Raw genomic sequence first — 11,983 nt, forward strand, 5'->3', positions numbered from 1 at the left:
TCACAGTCCGAAAATGAGGCGAGGAGTGCAAGAAAACGGCGACGGAGGGCCACAGGCGGAACCGAGTCCTTGGGTCCCTGTGCCAAGTCCAGACGGACAGATGGCCGGGACAAACACCAGGGAGGCGTAGGTGCACGGACCCGGAAGGGAGGCGGAAGAGGGAATGAACCCAATTCCGACAGCAGGGACTGAACGCGGACAGCGACGGAAAGCCCAGACCTAGGTCGCCGTTCGGGCAGATGGAGGACCATGGCAGGGAAAAAAGCAGGCGACGATTGGGATGGCCTGGCGAGCAATGCACGTGGACAGCATAGTCGGCGAGCAGTCGATGGCGGCGAATCCGCAGCTGGGGAACCCCGGCCTCCACCAGTAGACTATCCACGGGGCTCGTACGAAAGGCGCCAGTTCAAGCCGAACCCCACAGTGGTGTATGGGGTCTAACAACTTCAACACTGAGGGTGATGCAGACCCATAGGCCAGACTCCCATAATCAAGCCGAGACTGCACAAGGGCTCTGTACAATCGCAGCAGCGTACAGCGATCCGCACCCCAAGACGTGTGGCTAAGGCAGCGGAGGGCGCTGAGGTGCCGCCAGCATTTTTGCTTCAGCTGAGTAATATGAGGAGCCCATGTGAGCCGGGCATCAAACACGAGTCCCAAGAAGCGGCAAGTGTCCACCACTTCAAGCAGGTGGCCGTCGAGGTAAAGTTCAGGATGAGGGTGGACCGTCCGACGCCTGCAGAAATACATAACTCGAGTCTTGGCTGCAGAGAACTGAAAACCGTGAGTCAGAGCCCATGATGCTGCCTTCCGAAAGGCTACCTGCAGCCTGCGTTTGGCAACTAGCGTAGTCGGTAGTCGTGGAGCTAAATGAGATGCAGAAGTCGTTGGCATACAAAGAAGGAGACACCGACGACCCCACTGCTGCAGCCAGACCATTAATGGCCATTAGAAATAAGGAGACGCTGAACACCGAGCCCTGCGGGACCCCATTTTCTTGTAGATAAGATGAACTAGAGGCGGCACCGACTTGCACCCGGAAAGAGCGGTGCAATAGAAAGGTTTGAAGAAAAGCCGGGAGCCGACCACGAAGACCCCACTCATGCAACGTGGCGAGGATGTGATGCCTCCATGTGGTGTCATACGCCTTCCGCAGATCGAAAAATACAGCAACGAGATGCTGACGTCGGGCAAAGGCCGTACGAATAGCAGATTCCAGCCGCACCAAATTGTCTGTGGCAGACCGGCCCCAACGGAAGCCACCCAGGGATGGAGCGAGGAGACCGCGCGACTCAAGGACCCAACACAAATGCCACCCCACCATACGTTCGAGCAATTTGCACAAAACGTTGGTGAGGGTAATGGGACGATAGCTATCCACCGCCAGTGGGTCCGCACCGGGCTTCAAGATGGGGACAATAACACCCTCTCGCCATTGCGACGGGAACACGCCCTCGCTCCAAATGCGGTTAAATACCGCGCGAATGTGTCTCTGGCAGTCCCGGGAGAGATGCTTCAGCATCTGCGCGTGGATGCAGTCCGGTCCTGGTGCTGTATCAGGGCAATCGGCGAGGGCAGCGAGGAATTCCCTCTCGCTGAAAGGAGCATTGTATTTTTCAGAACGACGCGTGTGAAATGAGAACTGCGTCCGCTCGGCTCGCTCCCACGCATTTCAGTGTGGCCCATGGCTCTTTCTCGGCCATCGATCTCTCTCTTTGCAGCCCCGGGCTTGTCCCATCCCTCCACTGGCGAGTGCATCCTGACCTGTGTGGTAGTGACCATTTTCCCATCTATTTGTCACTGCCCCAGTGTCATTCTTCTGGGCGCCTGCACCGCTGGGCTCTCCACAGGGCTGACTGGCCAGCATTTACTTCTGCTGCAACCATTGAGTCTCACCCCCAAGGTGACATCGACGGGGTGGTCCGTGTCTTAACCACATCCATCATTTCGGCGGCCGAGGCTGCCATCCCCCGCTCTTCTGGACTCCCTCGGAGGAAGGCTGTACCCTGGTGGTCGCTGGAGATTGCTGAGGCTATTCGCGACCGTCGGCGGGCTCTCCAGCGTCATAGGCGGCACCCGTCTCTGGAGACTCTCATCGCCTTTAAGAGGCTCCGTGCCTTGGCCCGCCGTCTTATTGCACGGCGTAAGCAGGAGTGCTGGGAGCGGTATGTCTCCTCCTTGGGCTCCCGTGTCTCCCCCTCGCTCGTGTGGTCCCGGATACGGCGGATTTCTGGATACCAGACCCCTATGGGTGTACCTGGGCTCTCCTTGGACGGCGCTGTCTGCACGGACGCTGCCGCCATTGCTGAACAGCTTGCCGCGCACTTTGCGACGAGCTCGGCGACTGCATCTTATCCCCCCGCCTTTCCAGAAGAGCGGGGGATGGTAGCCTCAGCCGCCGAAATGATGGATGTGGTTAAGACACGGACCACCCCGTCGATGTCACCTTGGGGGGGAGACTCAATGGTTGCAGCAGAAGTAAAAGCCGGCCAGTCAGCCCTGTGGAGAGCCCAGCGGGGCAGGCGCCCAGAAGAATGACACTGGGGCAGTGACAAATAGATGGGAAAATGGTCACTACCACACAGGTCAGGATGCACTCACCAGTGGAGGGATGGGACAAGCCCGGGGCTGCAAAGAGAGAGATCGATGGCCGAGAAAGAGCCATGGGCCACACTGAAATGCGTGGGAGCACCGGTATTCAAGAGGCTAAGGTCGAGCTGGGCCAACACATGCTTCACGGCCCGACCGCGGTCATTGGAGACAGTCCCACCCCATAGAGGGTTGTGGGCATTGAAATCGCCTATAAGCAGCAAAGGTGGCGGAAGTTGAGCCAGCAGTGCAGCCAAGACATGTCGGGGGAGCTCCCCATCCGGAGGAATGTAAACAGAGCAAACAGTAATAGCCGGCGAGAGCTCAACCCTGACAGCGACTGCCTCTGAAGGCGTCTGAAGGGGTACTGGCGAGCTACAGACAGAGTGGTGAACAAAAAGACAAACCCCACCTGACGCTCGTTGACAGGCAGCGCGGTTCTTATAGTGTCCCCGATAACCGCGAAGGGCGGGGGTCCGCAGTGCCGGAAACCAAGTTTCCTGCAGAGCAATGCAGAGAACAGGGGAATCACTCAGAAGCATCCGGAGCTCAGGCAGGTGGCGGAAATAACCACCGCAGTTCCATTGGAGAATGGAAGCAGGAAGGGACTGGGAGGGCGTGAATGCGACTAAGAGGCAGACAGTGCCTCAGAGCCAACTGCCGCCACCGGGGGAGAGTCAGCTGAGTCCATAGGAGAGGCCCCCAAGGGTTCCGTCAGGGCGAGATCCGCGGCAGAGGCGAGGATCTCCACCTCATCCCCGGAGCCAGGACTAGGTACAGCAGGCGGTGCTGAAACCGCTGGAACGTCCTTCTTCTTGGACACGTGCCGTTCCTTCTTCTCACGTCGGCCCTTAGGGTGAGAGGGCTGGGAGAGCTTCTCTGAAGGAGCGTCGGAGGCTGACGACGACGCAGAAGCCCTACGACCAGCAGGTGGCGGAACCTTCAGCCACTGGCTGACATCCGGCTGGGTAGGAGAAGAAACGGAGGAAGGGAGAGCCCCAAGGGACCCCTTCCGCGAGAGAGGAACCGGCGGAGGCAACGCCGGCGGAGAAGGAGGGGGAGGGATCGAGCCCCCCGGTTGTGGAGCAGATGTCACTCCCGAAGTAAGCGTGGGGGGAGCGACAGAAGAGGGTTTGCCCCCAACTGCTAAGGGGGCAACAGAGGAAGGCTTGCCCCCAGGCACGAGGGGGGCAGACAGAGATACACGGCCCCGAGGGCCCACTGAAGGCGGCACAGATGAGGCGACAACCGTCGCTCGCGTGGGCGACGATAACGTGGCTGCAGCATAAGATGTTCGAAGGGAAGCAGGATACAACCTTTCATATTTCTGTTTAGCCTCTCGACAAGTAAGCCGGTCCAGGGTCTTAAATTCCATTATCTTCCGCTCCTTATGAAGAATGGGGCAATCCGGCGAGCATGGAGAGTGGTGCTCCCCACAGTTGACACATACAGGCGGAGGCGCACATGGAGAATCAGGATGAGAGGGGCGTCCGCAATCTCGACATGTAGCGCTGGATGGGCAACGGGAGGACATATGCCCAAACTTCCAGCACTGGAAGCACCGCATCGGGGGAGGCACGTATGGCTTGACGTCGCAACGGTAAACCATCACCTTGACCTTCTCGGGCAAGACATCACCCTCGAAGGCCAAGATAAAGGCACTGGTGGCCACCCTGTTTGTCTTGGGTCCTCTATATACACGACGGACAAAATGCACACCACGTCGTTCCAAGTCGGCTCTCAGCTCGTCATCGGATTGCAACAAGAGGTCACGATGGTAAATAATCCCCTGGACCATATTTAAGCTACTGTGGGGAGTGACGGTAACAGGGACGTCACCCAGCTTATCACACAAGAGCAACGCTCGTGACTGGGCTGGGGAGGACGTCTTGAGGAGGATGGACCCATTCCTCATTTTAGACAACCCCGCCACTTCCCCAGACTTATCCTCCAGGTGTTCCACAAAAAACATAGGCTTCGTCGTAAGAAAGGAGTCACCATCAGTCCTGCTGCAGACAAGGTATTGCGGTACGTAAGGCTCCCGCTTGGCACTAGATCGGCGTCCCTCCCATGGCGCAGCCAACGAGGGGAACGTCTGAGGATCATATTGTGCAGTATCAAAGTCGACTCTACCTCGCTTAGAGACGCTGGTGGCCGTGCGACCACCAGCTTGGTGTGATTTATTGCGCTTCATTGCGCCACATCCACCCAGATGCCACCTACTCCGAACGAGGGCTCTCCCCAAGGGCGCCACCCAGCCAAAGCAACGGGTACCTGGCCGATATCCCATTGCCCGGAGTCCCCGTGCCCCAGACAAGATGGGCACATACTCCTTGGCATGCATGGGGAGGAAACAGCTCTGGCATCTGTAGTGCGATCCCTGCGTGGTCAGGGGGCTACCACCAAGAGGGTACATGACGACCCCACCACAACGGACTGGCTACCGTGCTGGATTTTAGGTGTTGAAAGGGTCCACAGTTGTCGTGGGCGCTAAGAAGAAGAGTGCGCAGAAGGCAAGAAGGAGACAACCCAGAAGATGTTGGGCGTAGTCCCCCCCACACGACAATAGGTAACATGCAAGATGGTGGAGCATGATGGACCAATAGAAAAACACCACGTAAGGTGTCCTTCCCCAAATGGCACGCACTAACAACGGAAATTTGGAAAAAAAATAGGTCAAACCCAAGAGGGGACCATCACAGAAGGCCGAAACGTTTGAGACTCCTTTTAGTCGCCTCTTACGACAGGCAGGAATACTGCGGGCCTATTCTTACCCCCGAACCCGCAGGGGGCCCGCTCTATGGCGCTGGAAACCTGGATCCTGACTCGTTGTTGCAGTAACTGTGGAAAAATACGCTGCCATAGTCTGGGCAATGTCTCGCGGATCCATGTGAAGAGTGCCGTTATTCGTTACAGCAGCTATGCGGCACCTCCCTCCTCTGCCAGAAATTCTCCTGATGGTCTCCCACTCATTGGAACTTTTGGTGGAACGATAATGGTGTTCAGGAACTGTTGCCATGATCTCTTCTTGCTCTCACGAATAATGTGGCGACATCTTGCCCTCGCCACCCGAAAGGCTGCAAGATTCTCAGCAGTCGGCCGACACTTGAACCGACACAGAGCCGCACGCCTGGTCCTGATTGCAGAGCGGCATTCGTCACTCCACCAAGGCACAGGTGGCCTTTTCCGGTGACCTGTGGACTGTGGAATGGATGCCGCAGCGGCATGGTGGACCGTTTTGGTAATATGATCCACCCACACCTCAACATTCGCACAGTGTTCGAATTGGGCCAACTGGCTATAAAGTGTCCAGCCAGCTCCACTGAGCACCAATCGTGGTGGTCTCCTTTCGGGGCCCACGTCATCTGGCAGGTGAATCCAGATTGGGAAATGATCACTTCCCAGTGAGCACTGGCGGCAAGAGCTGGAGAGCAAGGCGAGAGATTAATGGCAGAGAACGACCCAGTCGCTGTGCAGAAATGAGTACTCTGTCCTCCATTGAGCAAGTAGGTACAGGATGACAGGAGAAGCCTCTCAATTGCTCTACCCCTGGGGCAGGTAATTGCAGAGCCCCAAAGCACATTGTGGGCATTAAAATCACCACAAATAATGAATGGCTGGGGGTGCTGTGTAAGAAGGTCGGTGAGGGCCGCTTCATCAAGTGCATCATGTGGGGGCAAGTAAAGTGAACATACAGTCAATGGATGACGCACGTGCATGGACACAGCAACGGCCTGTAAAGTCGTCGTAAGTGAGAGAGGCGAGCAGTGGTAGTCCGTCCTGACGAAAATACCTACGCCGCCTCTAGCTCTCGCCCCACTCAGGTCGTCCTTTTTCTGGAGTGTATAGCCTCGTATCTCAGGGGAGTATGATGGATGGAAATATGTCTCCTGGAGACAGTGGTCTACCCTGAGAGAGTAGACGAAGTTCCTCCACATGCGTCCTGAACCCTTGCAAGTTCCACTGAAGTATGGGAGCCATCTGTGTTGGGGGTAGCACCTTCATCCTGTCTCTCCGATGTGGTGGGGAGAGCGCAGCAGGTGGAGGGGCAGATGTGGGACGAGATGATTGCCCCACACATACATCGTATTCCATCAACTCTGGGGAAGAGTCAGATGAGCCTCACGTAAAACAACATCCGCACGGTCAGATGGTTTAGCATGGGATTTGACCTCCTGTTCCTGCTGTACAGGAGCTTTCTGTGGTTTGGTGGGCTTTGGGGGAGCGGATGTGGGAGTGGTAATTGGCGCACTGGGCTTGGGAACAGCCGCTGCTTTTGGAGGCGCCAGGGGCTGGCCCAAGTTCGCCACTGTACCTTTGTCTGCCGTTCGAGTAGGGGCTACTGGCACTGAAACACTGGCTGCATTGCAAGTGCACTGACAGCTGCAGGTGTTAGTGCCAACACTCACCACCTCGGTCTGCGTTGAGGCATCGACTTTGGGAGTAGGCTTCTGAACCAGGGATGCAAAAGATGTAGCAAATGTGGGAGATTCCATCGACTTATAGATCTTCTTGGCCTCCCCATAGGGGATACGCTTGGTTGTTTTTATTTCCTGGATTTTGCGTTCCTCTAAAAATATTTGGCAGTCCCTACTCCAAACAGGGTGGTTCTTAGAGCAATTGATACATTTAGCCGGAGACGAGCAACTAACTCCTTCATGAACAGCCTTACCACAGTTTCCACAAGTCGCTTCGTCTTTACATCCTAAGGTGGTATGCCCAAAAAGCTGGCATTTAAAACAGCACATTGGGGTCGGAAAATAATGCCTCACACTAAGGCGAAGGAAGCCAGCTTTAACATGTTCAGGAAGTTATGTGCTACTGAAGGTCAGAATAAAGGAGTCGGATTTGACAAGATTGCCATCAACCCTCTTCATGATGTGTTGGACATCAACGATACATTCCGGAGCCCACTCACGTTGCAGTTCTTCCTTGGGAATGTCAACTAGATCCCGGCATGTCACAACACCTTTGCTGTAGTTCAAGGTGCTGTGCAGTTCAGTGTCTATGGCATACTCTCCAAGACATTTAGCAGATTGGAGGTTAGTTGCTTGCTGGGAAGTGGAAGTTTCGACTAGCAAGGTCCCATTACGTAAGCATTTCACCGATTTTATGGAGCCACCGATTCCCTCCAATCCCTTTTGTATATAGAAGGGCGAAAGCTTCTCGAAACTACCCTCCTTCCGTTTCACAATGAGAAACACATTCGCATTACCAGAATGCATTCTGTTACCTAAGACTGGACTTGTCAAAGAAGTGCCGGAGTCAGGGGACTGACTGCACGAGCCCTCTTAAGAGACTGGGTGTTAGAACCTTCCAGCGGCCCACCCTTTCCGCTGGGAGGAAGAAAAGAGGAATTGGAAGGATCCATCTCGGTCCCACGAGCAGCTAGGGAACTAGAAGTCCACCTAGACAGAGCCCCACGTGCCTAGGTAAGCCTTATACAACTGAGGTGTGGCAGGTTCCCCACAGGTTGCCCGTTAACGACTGTTCCACCTCAACAGCCATGCATCTCACCAGCACGCAGCACACCTTGAGATTGAGGTGTTGTTTGTAGAGGTTTATTCCATCCTCGCGATCTGGGGGGTCAAGCCAAGATCCCCACTCCCTGAGACACACAACATTCCACCGCCGCGCCGCACGGTGGTCGTTGATGTATGCCCAGAGCTTACAGTGACAGAGGACTGACGGCGCTTACCAGTCCCCAGCTCAGGAGCCCCGGGGTCGCCAAGCCCGTACCCAGCAAATGAATTCTGAGCCCCTGGGGGCTTTTACTGCAGAGTTGGTAGCTTTTAAGCATATCCACTCCTGTGCAGGTGAGTCCTTCATCACCTGTAGAGACTCCTTAAGCAGCCTACAAGCTCTCGACCAGTGCTTCCCTTGCCATCCTTTGCTAATGACTCTCCAGGAGTCTCTTTATGCTCTCAGAAACAGTGGACGTTCAGCGTGCATCATTTTGACGCCAGGACATGTCAGGATCCTGGGCAATGAACTTGCTGACAGGCTACCAGTAAAACTCTGGAGATCAGTCAACTGGAAATTGATCTACAATTGGTCTTACACTGTACAGTTTTTGGGATCCGGGATGCTGAATGGTGCATCCTCAGTACACCAAATAAATTCCGTATTGTGAAGCAGACAATGAATGTGTGGCAGTCCTGCATCCACTCACAGTGACTCTATTGTCCTTGCCAGCCCCACATCGCCCATACATGGCTGACTTATGGTTACCTCCCCCATTGCAGAAACCTACCTCAGTGCCATTGTACTTCCCAGTTGACTGTCGTCTCCATCTTGTCTGACTGATCAATTTTAGCCGCTCTGTGGCCCATTTTGTCACCACACTGTCTGTGATGTTGGGAGACAATGAATCAACTGAAATAGTTTTACGTTTTATTCGTTTTCATCGCACAATCTAAGGGTGAGCGTCTGGCTCTCTCTCCCAGGGCTCCGCCCTCCCTCCCTCACTCTCTATTTGCTATTTGTTCGCCTTGGTCTTCGTCTTTTGCCTATCTGTTTTTCTCTAACCTTGTCTTTTATGCTGCAGATTTTAGTGTATTGCAGAGTGGCATCCTTTTTTCTTCCATACAATCAGCCACCCAGGCCAACTACTTTATTCTTTTAATACCTTCTACCCCTTTTTTCCTTTCAGTGCACGTTCGTCCCTTTGTCTTGCCTCTTTAGTTTTGTCTTTCAGTGTGGTTAGCGGTTAGTTTTCCGCCTTTTTTACTTCGCAGACTCTTTTGGGGAATGGCTTTACTCTGCGAGCTGTTTGAGTGAGGAAAAATGGACTCATGCCCCTGTAGTTTGGTCCCTTTCTCTCCAGACAAGAACTGTTACTGTTCCATAGCCTGGCTTACAAAAGCGTTTCATAAGGATGACAATTTTATACGCCATTATGGATTACCCATAACGGCGTATAAAATTGTCATCCTTATAGAGCGTGTACAAATTAAAGATTAAAAGTGAAATGCCAAAAGCCCAACCAACCTGGCAACACACGTCAAAACAAACTTGTCTTGCCAGCATGGGTGGTCTTTTGGTTCTTCATTCTGAATCTTCAACTCGCGTACATTTTATAAGAATGAAATGTAACGGTATTATGGGAAGAACAGTTGCTACTCAGCATCTCCGCTATATGGTGAGTAGCAACTTTCCTCCTCATAATATTGTTACATTCCATCCTACATTTTCAGTTGTTTGATTTTATAAGGATGATTATTTTATACGCCATGATGGATCACTCCTTCAGAAGCTTGTCTATGGAATAGGTTGTTACAGTTCCATATACACACAACAACAAAATTTTTGCATCACCATGGTTCCCAGAACTCCTGAAGGTAGACGTGGATACTGCATTACAGACACAGTCTTCTCGAACGTTCAGAGATGTCACTAATGCCGCCCAAAGATGTAAGCAACGATGCAGCAGCAGCGCCTATTAGACGGAGGGTGTCCGACAGCCGATCAGTTCCAGTCATTCCACTTGGAAGGAGGTTAACGGTTCGTGTTGCCTGTAGTTCAACCATGCCTAGACGGTCAATACCGCGGTCCGCATTAATACTTTGTGCCAGGAAGGGCACGGAAGAAGGGAAGTATCCAGGCGTCTCGGAGTGAAACACAGCGATGTTGTTCGGACATGGAGGAGATACAGAGAGATAGGAACCGTCGGTGACATGCTCAGACCGCCCAAGGGCTACTACTGCAGTGGATGACCGCTGACTACCGATTTTGGCTCGGAGGAACCCTGACAGCAACGCCACCATGTTGAATAATGCTTTTTTCATGCAGGCACAGGGCGTTGTGCTACGACTCAAACTGTGCGCAATAAGCTGCATGATGTGCAGCTTCAATCTCGATGCCCATGGATGGTTAGTTGCAGATTCGTGCTTCCATCCTCCCAAATACAAGACCAGGCTGTTGAAAACAGTTCGACCTCGGTCGGTTTATTCCTAGTGCACAATTCCATTTTATTTATACGTTCTTGAAAAGAAATTATTTAATGATATGAAAAAGCTAGGCTAAAATGTTAAAGCGTTTCACGAGAAAGAACGCTTCGAACAGACATGTGGGAAATATCACATTGAAAAATATTTTTCAAAATTTAAAAGATGTCAGAATTGAGAACGAAATTCAGAAATTCCCTGCAAAACAATTTAAAGCTGTTCACTATGGATCTTCGTTATTATCATTACACTTTTGACAACCACTGTAGGATAAGGACCTCCTCTTGAGTTTCCCATACATTAGGGGTTTCGGCTATGCCCATACATGCTGCTCCTAAATGTGTTCTAATGTCATTTACCCACTATCCTATACGCCGTCGTCTCGATCTTATGACTTCAAATCCAGCACACAACATCCTTGGTGTATTTACCATCCATTAGCATTGTTGCATTTCCCTCCAAACTTCAATTCCTTTTCTTTGAAGTCAGAATTACGTCTTCCATTCCAGTCTGTTGCCTGATTCGCTTGTTTCTTTTCTTGCCACCCCATAAAGTCCTAACATGCCTCTTGTTAAATGGTCGCTAGTTAGTCTCCAATTTTTGAATAATTTTGTCATTAAAATTGTATATTTGTCTAATATATGTCAGAACTAATAAAATACACATTGATTGTAAACTCTCTGCATCAACTCTCTGCATATTGGAATATTCGGTTTGATGATTGCGTCCATTTTATCGAAAGTATTCTGGGTTATTTACTTCTCTGTTTATTCCTTTGCTTGATTTCTAGTGACAACAAATTACTACGCAGCACCCCATACTTCCTTCATTTAGATTAATGTCTTAGTGACCACTAATATAAATGTAATTAAGATTAACGTACATGCGTGGAAATAAAGGCAGCATATGTGAAAGGGGCTTGCAAGACTACTTGGGGCCCAGTTTTCCTTTGACAACCAGACACGTGAAAGACCAGTATGAAAGCAATATTTTTGTCATACATTGCAACTAAACTAGTAACACGACTCAGGAAAAATAGGCAGCCACAGTTATAGTGTATGAAACATTACGGTTACAGTGAAATAATTAAATATTAACGTGTGGTTCAGAGCGACACCCTACTGACCTCCGTCATCATCTTCCTTGTCCGGCTCTGCTGCCAACACTGTCACCATCAAACAGAGACGCACTGCTGCTGCTACTGCATTCTTCATGACGCAGTCCTGTAAATGTAAAGAAACAGTCGTTACAATTTAAAGGTTTATATACGTATAGGTTACCAGGTATAGAAAGCTACCTCATTTGTACAAGGATAGGGGACATGTTTATGTCACACAGCGCCTCCCTGTAAAATACAAGTGTGCTCTCAAACATCCCATGCTATGACTACTGCCTTCTTGGAATTTCCACGAGCGTGTGCTATCGCCGTAGAGAGAGTCCACGCATCA

At 51.9% G+C, this 11,983-nt stretch overlaps 1 protein-coding gene across 1 annotated transcript in view; it reads right to left on the reverse strand.

The window, feature by feature from the left end:
* The window catches only part of LOC124545593, a 109,387-nt gene extending 97,638 nt beyond the window's left edge, over nucleotides 1-11,749 (reverse strand). The window contains exon 1 of the mRNA XM_047124541.1: nucleotides 11,662-11,749. Coding sequence (XP_046980497.1) covers nucleotides 11,662-11,749 — 88 coding nt within the window. The remainder of the gene's footprint in view (nucleotides 1-11,661) is intronic.
* Between the last annotated feature and the right edge of the window lie 234 nt (nucleotides 11,750-11,983).

The sequence above is a fragment of the Schistocerca americana genome, chromosome 8, assembly GCF_021461395.2.
Source record: "Schistocerca americana isolate TAMUIC-IGC-003095 chromosome 8, iqSchAmer2.1, whole genome shotgun sequence".
Taxonomy (NCBI): Eukaryota; Metazoa; Arthropoda; class Insecta; order Orthoptera; family Acrididae; genus Schistocerca; species Schistocerca americana.